Raw genomic sequence first — 13,074 nt, 5'->3', positions numbered from 1 at the left:
CGGGGTCTGACCCTGAAACTGTATGGGGTGCAGGTGGCGTGCTTTCTGGAGGATGGTTTCTTTAGTGTGATAGTCCTGGACACACACTAAGATGTCCGACGGGGAAGCCGTTGGCGCCCTCGGGGCTCCTACTCTGAGAGCTATCTATTCAGATCTCAGTCGGGTTGCCCAAAATGTGATTTTAAAGAGCTTCTGTGTGTAGGCAAACAGGTCTTTTGATACTTCATCCGCTTTCACTCCTCTAATCCGAATATTGTGGCGACGGGAGCGGTTTTCCATGTCCTCGAGGTGGGTTTGGAGGTCTACTTGTTGATCATGGAGCCGGATGATCTCCTGCTGTAGCTCCGAGATCTCCACATCTCGGCCATCGCCCCTGCCTTCCAGATCCGCTATCCTCTCACCAATAGAATCTACATCGCGACGAGCCTCTTTTAGTTCCGAGGTGAATTCATGCTTGAGTGTGCGAATGTCCTCCCTCAATGCGCCGAACATATATTCAAGGAATGCCCTGGTGACGGGCTCCGCTCCACCTCCCTCTGACGCCGCTCCCCCCGAGGCACCAGCCTCCGCACCAGAAGCCATCTGGCCAGCCGGTCCTTGGGCAAACAATTCTTTAATCGACCTGCCCTGCCTCTTCTTTGTTGTGGGCATGGCCTACTCCGTCCGAGTCGCAGGGAGCGCTCCGGGCCACACACCGTCGCCTCCACTCCCCCGCAGCAGGCACCACTCGGCCCAATCCACCGGTCCAAGGTGGGACGTCTGTCTCCAGGATCCAGGCGGACGACCCGACTCCCCCACTAGTCCCGGGTGGCGGTTCCGTGACTGCCTTGTCCTTGCGGGCAGCAATGTCGCTGTGGTGGGCGTCGGACCACGCAGCAACAACACCAGCCTCCACCCGTCCCTTTCTTGTTGTGGGATTCCGGTAACTGTTGTGCCCTTGTTGGTCCCGTCTATATGCGGTCCTTCCTTCTCTGTTGGGCCTGCCTCCTGACGGGATCACCCGCTGAGGTCAATCTACTGGCCTACAGTGCCGGGGCGTCCCCTCAATCTCACTGCCCCACTCCGATAAAAGCCCCGAGACCGTCTCCTCCAGTTACGATGGGTGCCTTTCTCCTCAAGCTCACCGCATTCAGGCCGGGCCCTCCCAGCGCTGCAGTGTAGTTTCGGCTAACCGCCGCCGTCTCCCGCTGCTACCGCCTCAGATGCAGGCGCGCCCCGTTCACTGGTCCTCACCAGGGCTCCAATCAACCCCCCCCCCCTCCCTCTGTTTCGTGGAGGTGTCAGCGCGTGTGGGGGGGGGGGGGGGGGGGGGAAAGAAGGGAGGCGCGGGGCTCACTCACCGTCCCTGCCGCCGTCTATAGCGGCGTCCTTGCTCCACCGCCGCCACCTGGCCAGACCTCGCACCACCATCTTCACCGCTCCGGAGGCCGCTACTTCTCTGCTTCCGCGATGGGAGCATTCATCTGGCACCGCTGTGCCGCCGCCTCTGCCTTTGGTCCGGCCGTCGCAAGTCCAGGGCCCCGCCTCTCAGCGGCCTCAAACTCCGGCTGGTCGTCGGCCTCTTGCGCGACCGAGCTCCGGCAACGCCTTCACCGCTGACCGTACTGGAGCCGGAACCGGCCACCAATCGCTCGCGGCAATCACGGGGTCGCTCCAGCCCTTGAAATCTGCCCTGTGTTCGCTGATGACGGTCCGCGGACCGGTGCTATAGCGATCGTTGGCGGGAGCACTGGAGCCGTACGTCTGCTCACTCCGCCATCTTGACTCCGCCCCATGTTCCACTTTAAAGTCCATTCCCTTTAGGGAGTTGGACCCCAAAAGTTTGGGATTGTCACCTTTAATCTGCATTAGCCATTTGTCTGTGGTCAGTTTGAATCAGGAAGTGAGTGCCAAACAGGTATGGTCTCGTCTACTTCAGGGACCAAACCACAGCAAAGGCCTCCCTCTCAATGGCATGCTGTTCCCTGGGAGTAGCCCCCGGCCTAAAAAAGGAAACCGGTTGGGCTTCCCAATCACCATTGGTCTGGGATAGGACCCCTCCTATCCCTAGCTTGGAGGCATCAGTTTGCACAATGAACTGCTTGGAGTAATCTGGAGCGTTGAGAATTGGTGCCTCTTTTAGGGTGTCAGAAGCCTTTTGACAACTGACGGTCCAGTTCACTTACTTGGGCATCTTTTTGGAGGTAAGTTCAGTGAAAAGGGGCGGGGGTGTCACTGAACCTATACCCCTACACAAACCTCCTGTAATGTCAAGTCACGGAGAGCCCTGACTTTGGTCTTGGTGATTGGAGCTTTCCAGTTCAGAATTGTCCGGATTTTGGGTTGTAAAGGTTGCACTTTAACTCCACCTACATGGTGGCCCAAGTATACAACATTACCCTGATCTGACACTTGGATTCCTTGATAGTTGACTGCAGATTACAGGGCCTGGAAAACCTTCCCCAGGTGGACCAGGTGATCCTGCCAGGTGGAGCTTAAAACAGCAATATCCTCAAGATATGCTGCACTAAAGGTCTTCGACCCAGCAAGGACTTGATTCACCAACCTTTGGAAGGTGGCAGGGGCATTCTTTTAACCAAAGAGCATAACAGTAAACTGCTAACGCCCATCAGGTGTGGAGAATGTGGAGTAAATTACTTCTCTACTATTCTCGACTGTACTGCTCTGTTATGATGTACCATGACATCATAGAATGCATGAGTGCCTCTCTGTGTTTAGAGTGTCAGTTAGTCAACTCAGGCTGAGCTGCTAGGAGCCTGCTCCTGGTGGGGCTGTCTTTGTACCATCTATCTTCTCCTACTCTCCTATTCTGGAACCAAGCTACAATAAAGAAGTATCCTACTTGTACAGCTGGACTCTGTGTATCATTCCTTTACCACATTTTGGCGACTATCTTAAAGAACCAATGCGTGGAGTAAGGAGGAACGCAACTAAGGAACCGAAGGACAAGGAACTAAAGATTCACAAGGCACTCCCTGTTCAGCCCCACCAGTGTCCTGTATCACCAGGACAGCCTGCAGTCTGGGCGTTTGTCATCCACTGTTTCATTTTGACCCCCAACCTGCGTGGGAAGCGTTGTGGTTTAACAGCAGGTTTCGTCTACTTCTTCAGTAAACTACCGATTTACCTGTAGCTAGAATCTGTATCCAGCAGAGTCTGCCTGTGTATTTTTTAACAGAGTCTTCAAGAAAGTCTGAAGTGTTCCATCTATTTTATTGGCAGAGACTGGCAGTATATACATAGGCAAGCTACATCTAAGGAGGATAGCGGTGTATTTCAACTTGCACCATGTGACTTCCTCCGCAGTGAGCGCTGTGTAAGTGCATATTCGAGGCAGCATATTGGCTGAATCAGTGACAACTGTGGCGAATTTGAGGAACTGATGTAGCCTTTTGTTACACGGGGCATCTTTGGTGAGCACTTGCACATATTCGTAGAGGCTGAGACTCTGTGATTTCCCTTTGAGTAGGTGTTCCTTGCTTTTGCCGTTTTGTACCCCAGAGTGGACCCACCCTTTCATGTCAAACTGCAGCACAACTTTTAAATTCAAATTCTACACACGTGTGGCATCTCCGGTGAGCCGACGCTCATGCTTGAAGAAGCTGGACTGTAACTGTGTTTTGCCGGTGAGTGGGCGCACTTTTCTTTGCTGTTTTGTGCACTCTTAATGTTTCATATGCTCCATGGCAGTTGAACCGCTGCCTTTCAAACAAGCCACGAGCCCCCCACCGCGCGCGCACACTCGACGTGCAGACTTACCGGTCTCGTGATGCCGGCATTTTCGGATCCTCCCAGCTGCTTACCTACGCTCTGCTGCGCAAACGTGCCTTGAGCCACCTGGCGCTGCTTCAAAAGCGTGCCATCTTGTGGTTGGTCGTGGCTCACACTACAAACTGGTGCAATGTCCTCTGTGCCAACCATGTTTCCTGCTCTTGTACTTTTGGACCTTGTGTGGCATGTAAGTGGTTTCATCAAGGGACTTGGTGACTGTCTTCTGTTCTGTTCGCTGCGTTCTCCTCCTCCTCCATCTATTTTGCCAAGTGTGTTCCGTTTAGGGACATAGTTCTTCACTGCGATGACGAGGTGGCTTCATGGAGTCCCCACAGAGCCCTGCATTTCCAACCATGCTCCATTGGGTTCGGGTGGGATGTCGCTCACCAAGTGGTTAAGTAACTGGGTTTGGAATTGGTTACTATGCAGTTTTGTTCTTTTGATAATATTCTGTTTGCGCATATGTATCCCTATTCTTTATGGAAGCGTGGTTACCATGTGTGTACCCTTTTTGGGGAGGTTATTTTTTTTGTTCCATGGGCTAGTACCCTCTGGTGTATCCTTTCTTGGGGAGGTGGTGTGCGTTGTCGGCACCACTTTTCAGTTTTCGTCTAGGATGGATGTTCCGTGGTGTACCCTTATCAGGGGAGGTTATGTTTGTTTTCCAGGGTGACTACCCTGTGGAGTACCCTACCTAGGGGCGGTTGCGTTATTTTCCAGGGTTAGTACCCTGCAATGTTCATTTTTTTTAGTGGAGGTTGTGGTGTTTCCGGGGTGTGTACCCCATGGTGTACCCTAATCAGGGGAGGTTGTTGTTTTCCAGGGTGACTACCCTGTGGGGTACCCTACCTAGGGGAGGTTGTCATTTTCCAGTTTTAGTACCCTGTGTTGTTCCCTATTTTTGGTGGAGGTTGTCTTGTCAGTTACTACCCATGGGGCTTCCTTTCATGTTGACACTGCTCCGGTCGAAGTCCACCTGCTTGGAACTCGTGGCTAAGGGTTTCACGTTCGTAGGACTTTGTGTGAGAAGCTTCTCTCTAGTGTTTAGAACTCTTCTGTTACTCTTAACGGAAGGTGTCAGCATGCCTTCTATCCTAATCAGGGGAACTTTTGTTTCTTTCCAGAGTGTTTTTGCTCAGGTGTATCCTTCTTGTGGAGGTTGCACTCTTTCGGTTATCTAGAGTGAATCTTACCCCTGTTTTTTTCTTGGGTATGTTGTTTTTCTCTCAAGGGTCAGTGTCAACACCCAACTTTGTTTACCAGGGTGACTACCCTGTGGTGTACCCGCGTTTTGGGAGGTTGTGGGGGGTGACCACCCTTCTCTGCTGCATTGGTTTTTCATCTAAGCCTTGCTTTGTTGTTTTTCCCTAAGGGAAGGGGATGGAGCATATAGTAATGTTGTTTGCAATTTTAATGTATTCAGTTATTTTTGCATCTTAATGCATTTCTGTTCATGCCAGTGGTTTTTGATACCTCATGTAATACACCATTAGATATGTGCATCTCATTGTTGTACTTTCATGTTAATGATATATTTGAGGTATATTACTTGTCTCTCTCTTTATTTCTGCTGTTGTTCCCTAAGGAAGGAGGATGTGTAGTAAATTACTTCTCTACTATTCTCCACTGTACTGCTCTGTTAGAATGTACCATGACATCATAGAATGCTTGAGTGCCTCTCCGTGTTTAGAGTGTCAGTCATCTCAGGCTGAGCTGCTAGGAGCCTGCTCCTGGTGGGGCTGTCTTTGTACCATGTATCCTCTCCTACTCGCCTATTCTGGAACCAAGCTACAATAAAGAAGTATCCTACTTGCACAGCTGGACTCTGTATCATTCCTTTACCACAGAATGCTGTTTTTCCTTTGGCTTTTGGGGCCCTGGCAATCTGCCAGTACCCTGCAGTCAAGTCATAAGTGCTCTCTGTAGGCAGAAAGCAGGCATGGCAAAAAGGACATCCCATCTCCTTTTGAGCTTTTCAGATTCCATTGTTCATGTCTTTCAATGTCTTGTTGAATCTCTCAAGGATAAGATAAGCAACAATTAGTAAAAAGACAAACTGACATTTGACCTCTGTCCTTGAGTAGATGCTAAAAATAGCTTTACCTGAAAAATCCGACTCACCATAGCGAACCAAGCAGGACTTTGTGCAGGTAAATATGATTGTACTTTTCAAGACTGAGTGTTAAAAAGCAAGTTGGATGAATAATGACAATGTGCAAATACAGTTGTAATTACTTTTGATTACTTTTCAAGATTACTTTTTCTACTCCGTGATATATGCCTAGATATCACACAGTACATGAAAACACAAGAGAAACCAATACATCCCTGTGAACTGGGTATGGTAATCAGCTTTCATTATAACTGGTACCACAGGTACCGAGGGCTCTGTGACCAGAGAAGGCCTCTAAGGGCTGCAGCACTTATTGTGCCACCCTTAGAGGTCCTGTACCCTTATACTGCCTTTGCAGGCTGCGTGGTTTGGTGCAGAACAAAGTGGATTCGACATGGCACACATCTGTGTGCCATGCCTACAACCCTCTGCCCTGGCATAGATCAGTCACCCCTCTAGCCGGGTGCACTATACCAGTTGTGAGGGTACAGGTGCATGAGCCCTGTACCCCTACAGTGCCTAAGTCCATCCTTAGACATTCTAAGTGCAGTGCTGCCATTAAGAGCATATGGTGCTGGGAGTTTTGTCATTACAAACTCCACAGCACCATAATGGCTACAATGAAAACTGAGAAGCACATTAAACCCACACTGATGCCAGTGTGGGATTTAATGAATAATTACACACAGAGTGCATCTTAGAGATGCCCCCTGAAAACTATCCCACCCCTAGTGTCCAGACTGAGTAGCTGCTTTCAGCTGCCACCACCAGACATGTTTCTGGACCCCTGATTCAAGAGCCTGCTGCTCTCTGGGGCCTGAAACAATGCACATCCTGGGACAAGGTGCCAAGCCTCGTCCCCCAGGATGGGAAGGGTTCACAAAGGGGAAGCTTCAAAGGCTTGCCGCCTTTTTGAGCTTCCCCAGGCCACTTGTGCTTTCAGCAACTGGTCCCCACTGGGTCTGACCCCCACTTTGGGCGGGAGAACCAGTGGGAAAAACAAATGAGGAAGAGGTGTACCCACCTCTGCCAACTCCACCCCCTCAGGTGGGGGAAGTGAGATGAAGCACAACTCCCAGTCCCTGCCATCTTGAGATGGGGGACTCTGCCAACCAGGGACAGGCTCATGCGCCCCTCCCACTTGAGTGGCATTTTAGGGGGTGTACCCACCCCAGGGAAAGGACCCATTGGTCCCTACCTTTTACCTACCTGTAACACCCTTAAATCTAGTATTTAGGGGCACCCTTGAACCTTGCTTCTTCAGACCAGAAGAAACTACAAGGAGAAGAACTGAACAGGCGTGCAGCAGCTAATGAGAGGAAGCCGCCCACTGACTTGGCCCCAGCTCTACCGGCCTGTGTCCACCTCAAACCTACTCCTGTGAAATTACCGGTGTGTCCTGCAGCCAGCAACCTCAAACCCCGGAGGGCCTGCCTGCCTTCAACTACAAAGACTTTGTCTCCCATGACCACCGGATTTGTTCATCTGCAACCTCTTGCTCCGTCCGGACACCGCAAATCCGCCCTACTCTGCACCCGCCATCCACGACCCAAGCTCAAATGGGCAATGACCACTAGGAAGTCACCCCAGCTATCCTGGCCCGAGATCCGGCAACCCCTGACCTGCCTACAGCCGACACCTGCAGCCTAAGTCCAGAAGGTCCCCCCATTCGCGAGCAGGAGCTGATATGAGGATCCGACTCCAAAAAGCACCCCTGCACCAGAGTACCCAAACCGACGGTGCCTAACCAATCCCTACCTTCCCAACTTACCTCTCAAAGTGGTGGTCGCACCCAGAAGACCTTCGTCCCCAAGCCTGCAGTGCCTTTGCAAACCGGAGGTTCCCCATTAAAAACAGGGTGCCTGACGTTTAAACAGCACCCTGCACCCGGCCACCCTAGTGCGGCTGTGAGTGCACCTTTGGTGCTCCTTTGTTTACCCATTTGCCTTGAGCTAATGTCTAGGAGCTTTGCTCCCGCAACCAGGTGGCCTTCTTGCCAGCAGTTATCAAGCGGAGGCCCCCTATCCCCCATTGGATAACATTGGGCCTCAGCACCCTGACTCCCTATTGCCACTGAGGGTGTAACTAGAGTGCATCCTTGACCCCCCCCCCCCCCCCCCCCAGAACCTCAACTCCCACATAGTTATCTCAGACCGATAACACTATTTTCTTCCATAGGATAAGATTGTTTGTTTTTCTTGGAAAAGTTTCCAAGTGTGGAGTTTGAAAATGTTAAATTCTTTAAAATTGCACTAACAAACTATTTTACTTGCCTGTTTGCAGGAAATGTCCCATGGTAGTATCCAGGTATACTGCTCTGAGTAAGAAAAGTAATCTCAAAAGGAACTTGCCTATAATTTTACTGAAAAGCCTATTCAAGTCTATGTACTGTATTTACAAAGTATTGCATTTCTTTGAAACCCTGCTGTAAATCAAATCAAAGTACGTTTACAATTGCAATACAAACTGTTACAATCTGTATATTTACTGCAAAGTATTTATTGCTTACCTGTGCCAGGCGTGCTTGGTTCTAGGAAATAAAATACCTAAACGAATATTTTTGATACAAAATTGGTCTGGAGTTCAGTCTTTGAATACGTGAATTTGTTTGCTGGCTGAGTGTGTACAACAAATGCTTAACACTGTCCACTGTTACTGCCTTACTGCTCGACCACACTACCACAAATAGAGAGTGAGGTGCTATCTAACTTTACCTCTGCCTACCTTTGGGGTTCCACTGGACTCTGTAAACTATACCTCACTTTGGTATAGTATATAGAGCCAGCTTCCTGCACTCACTTAAGCCGAACAGGGTGATATTTAATTGCAAATACAAAATCTTAGTAAAAGCTTACACTCACAGAACACAACATATATTATTTACATTACGAAACGTCAGTGCCAATAAAGGATAGTGCGAAGAGTACTAGAACATACTCTAGGGCCTTAAAGATTTACTTTGAATCCTAATAACTGGCTTTTTAAAAAAATAGTCACTTAGTGTTTCATCACATGTTGGTTATGGTCACTTCACTGGAGTCACATAAGTCATTCTCCTTTACTTCTCTATTAATATGTAAGTAATATTTGTTGTGTTCTGTGAGTGTATGGTTATACTAAGATTTTGTATTTGCAAATAAATATCACCCACTTCGGCTGACGTGAGTGAAGAAAAAAGTATAAAAAACATTTGTTTGGGCTACTTTCTCCAGTTATATACTTAAGGATACACTGAGTTGTGCTAATTAATTGAAAGATTGATTGCATTATCCCCATTTCAAGCTGCAAAAATTAGTCTTGTTGAAATGAGTTCCTTGTGAACGCTTGTATGGAAAGCTGATTAGATATCACACAGGACATTTCCTGGATAAAAGGTAAGTTAAATCAGTTTTTCTCAAAACGCAGTCTGAGGTTTTCATACAATTCTCAACTCCACACTTAGAACTTTTTCCACAGGAAAACAGTCAATGCAGTTCTATGGGAGAGAATCAGGATATCGGTTTAAAGGTGAGTAATCGGTCTTGGGAGTTGGGTTTCTGGGGGTTAAAACCAGCGTTCCCCCAGGGTCAAGGATGCACTCAAAGAAAACCCTTATCGGCACTAGGGCGGTTGGGTGCAGAGTGCTGAGGCCCATTGTTATCGAGGGAGATCGGTGGCCTTTGGTTTGTGCCTGCTCACGGGCACGCCACTTCGATGTGGGAGCAAAGCTCTTAGGGTTTAGCTCAGGGCACAGGGGAGTCCAAGATGGCACACAAGGTGCACCCACCTCGGCCTAGGGTTGGCCGGGAGCAGGGTGCTGATTTGACGTTGGGTGCCTTGTTATTTTCAATGGGAGTTGCCGGTTTGGGATTTTGGCTGCAGGCTCGGTCCATGAAGTCTCCCGGGAGGAACCAACAGCTGGGCGGGTAAGTTGGAGGGCTCGGGGATGTAAATGCACCTCAGGTCCTCTTTTCCAGAGCGCAGGGCTGCTGAATGCAGAGGTGACTTTTGTTAGATATCACCTTACCGGGCCACTCACGGTTGGGGGGTGGGGCTGGTGGGGTCTCAGTGCAGAGGCTGCCGGTGACGTCAGGGAGTTCTGGAAAAGTCATCCTGTGGTGGACTCTGACTCTGGAGCTCCTCGCCGGGACCGGTGGGCCTTTCGGACCCGGGCTGTAGGTGTTGGGTGTAGTGGTGCTTCCAGGTGTCTGGTTTCTTTGTCCTCATCAGGCTCTGAGTCTTCCTTCGGCGATTATTTTGAACAGAGCTGCTGTTCACAGGAGATCCGGTCTTCGTTGAAGCTAGTCAGTCCTCCCAGGGGTTCTGGAGGTTGCTAGCTGCAGGACAAGGCGATTTGTGGCGCAGCATCTCTGGAAACTGCAGCTGGGCCGGTAGTGCTGGTTAGGTCCGTTCTTTTGTGCATTCTCGGCTGCTGTGTGTCGTCTTTCTTCTTTTTTCATAGATTGCGGGAATCTGCCATATAGGTTCAGGGCCGCCTCCTAAATACTGTATTTAGGGGCATTTTAGGGGTCTCATGGACTGTAACCAGTGGGCTACTAACCGTAAGTGACCAAACCCTTGGTGTGCTCGCCCCATGTGATGCCACCTCAGGTTAGACCCAGCCATACATAAATCCGCCTTAATCCTTTACCAGTAGGGACAGTCCGTCCTGAACTGGCAAGCCATGTCCTTTCTGAACCAGAACACAAGCAGCCCAAGATTGGTTTTGCTCTAGTTGGGGCTTTTCAGCCAGATACAGCCTGCTTCCAGTGCATAGTGAGCTCAGGTCCCACTTCTGGACATACCTGCACTGAAGTAAACCAAGTGATGGGTGGGATGTTTGAAACAATCTCAGCTGCTGGTAACCTCATCCTACCCACCATGGCACCTTAGATTAGACCCAGCCATATGCAAATCCTTCATCCTGCTTTATTAGGAGTGATCCATTCCAAACTGCCAAGCAAGGTTCTCTCTAAACCAGAACACAAGCAACCCAAGATCTAAGTAGGTGTAACCCTGTTTGGGTTTAGTTGCTTTAGTTCTATCTGGAGGGGGCCTGGTCTGGCAGTTTTGGCTGCACTGTGCCTTTTGTAGCAGGACCAAAACTGATATGTATAAGGCACAGTGAGCGAGAAACGATGGTCTGGAATAAGACTGAGCGATCTTCTGTGGCTGAGATTAATTCAACCTGGCTCATTTTAGATGCAGCGAGCCCTGGGAGCATATTTCTGCAGTGATGGCAAAATGACAAACATGGCTCTGGGGACATAAGAAAATGGTCTTGGAAGCTCTGCATCGAAGTCACAGAGAGATATAATGTTCTATCTTGGTGAGTGTCTGATACTTTACTGGCTGTTTTAAAGGTATGCCCTTGCCCCCCCCCCCCTCCAAATTATCTCCGGAGGTTTGTAAGGGAAACATCAATTGAAAAAGTGACTACAGTTTGATAATGTAGCACTTGATGATCTGTCAACTGTAAAAGTTAAAAAATGCAAGTAGCCTTCAGGACAAGCTGCTGAAGCAGTGCTGTGACCCAAGTGGTACGTCTAAATTTGAGCCCTGCCTTTCATTACTATCCCACCCAAGTCTGACTTCATTCCTGCCTACGGAAACATACTCTACCTTCTTTTTCCCCCAGAGTACGACTGCTAGCTATCTTAAGAGGGTCAGTACAAAGGGATACATAACCCACTCAGTAATGCCTCCAGGCTCCTGTAATGGATGAACTTCTTTGAAGAACACTAAACATTCTACTCGCTTGGTCTGCTTGCCTCAAAATTCCTGACTGCACCCGCCCAAGACTCATGACATTCTGCCACAGAGAGTTTTGTGGTAATACTACAATTTAAGAACATCCCTGAGTGGTGCACTGCTTTCCTTTCTAGTTATTGAGCACACACTTCCTCTCTACCCCTTCTTATACCATTTTTACTTTGTAGCCAATGGCCTGTCTGTTCCCATAATAATTGATGTTGATGATGTGCGATTTTGAGTTTTCCTTTTTATGGCTGTGTATATTTGAAAGAATGCTTCTAGTGAACTCCCAATTATATTCTGGTTGTGCTAGTGTTGACATTAGAATCTGACCAACAGAATGCTCTTTATCTTGTTTCAGAGTCCTGAGAATGGCAGACGATTTTGATATTGAAGCAATGCTTGAAGCTCCTTACAGAAAGGTGAGAAGTAGACGCCCACTGGGCTTAAGTTAAATACATTTTAGCTTTTTTTGAAACTGCTGCTAAGTTTTAAACTAACATCCCTGGAACCCTCATGATTTATCAATTTGGATATATATTTATGTAATTTACGAAGTCGCTATGTACTGTTGATGTAATATTTTTGTGCAGTAGTTTCACTTCAGCGTGATGAATAAATGCCCATCTATCTCTCTTTGTAGACTTGCCTAACGATATCTCACCTCTACTCCCATGAATTCACCTTTGATTCCAGTGTGAACTGTCAATCATAAGGTAGTAATTGAGTGACGTATCGCTGTACCGTGGTCCCCTAGGTAACATGACTTGCCTACGAATTTCCGAGTTCCAGTTTGGTATAGCAACAAGGTGAATGCAGTGGTTTGGGTATGTAGCAGGGGTCCAAGAATAACTTTCACCCAGTCGTAGAGGGTTAAAGCACCAACAGTAGGCCTGCTAGTCTTTATGGAAGAGTTTGACAATATGGTTTTAAAAAGTGACTTAAACATAATCGGGCTGTGTCATCTCTAGTAGTGAGAAGTAGTGAGTGTAACCAAATTCTTGGATCCCTGAATATGTATATTGTACAAATAACTTCCTTGACTATTCAGGCTATTCAGTATGTATGCTATAATCGGTGTGTCCACATTTTAGATTGAAAGTTCTGATGTACTCTGTTGGTAGTGATATTGCAATGTAGTTGTAAAATGTATTGTAGTTTACCTTATTATGGTGAGGTGATAAAATATGCATGCTTTTAGTTTCCGTACAGTATTAAAATATATATATATATATATATACCTGTATTGTAGCTAACTTTGCCAAAGCTACAGAAAACAGGCGTCATTGTTACGCTTTATTTAACATTTAGTGCTACAGCCCTGTAGCAACTTTACTAAATAACATCTTTTTATGTTAAACGTTTGCATTTTTACAATTTTACTGTTTAGACCATCATACTGCTTAATGTGATAAATGAACCACATGCCTCCATTTTGAAATGGATATTTTACATGT

At 48.0% G+C, this 13,074-nt stretch overlaps 1 protein-coding gene across 7 annotated transcripts in view; it reads left to right on the top strand.

The window, feature by feature from the left end:
* The window catches only part of RBM39 (RNA binding motif protein 39), a 564,082-nt gene that overhangs the window by 51,713 nt on the left and 499,295 nt on the right, over positions 1–13,074 (top strand). For 3 of the 7 annotated variants that reach the window (XM_085619028.1, XM_085619035.1, XM_085619030.1), the window contains exon 2: positions 11,979–12,039. In XM_085619028.1, coding sequence (XP_085475154.1) covers positions 11,989–12,039 — 51 coding nt within the window. In that variant the 5' untranslated portion in view covers positions 11,979–11,988. Of the gene's footprint in view, positions 1–11,065; positions 11,193–11,978; positions 12,040–12,260; positions 12,427–13,074 lie in introns of those variants that run through there. The other 4 variants (XM_085619029.1, XM_085619031.1, XM_085619032.1 and 1 more) reach the window with 3 other exon arrangements.

This window comes from Triturus cristatus, chromosome 7 (assembly GCF_964204655.1).
Source record: "Triturus cristatus chromosome 7, aTriCri1.1, whole genome shotgun sequence".
Classification (NCBI taxonomy): Eukaryota; Metazoa; Chordata; class Amphibia; order Caudata; family Salamandridae; genus Triturus; species Triturus cristatus.
Note: the sequence above shows the minus strand (reverse complement) of the source record. Positions and strands in the feature narration are given on the sequence as shown.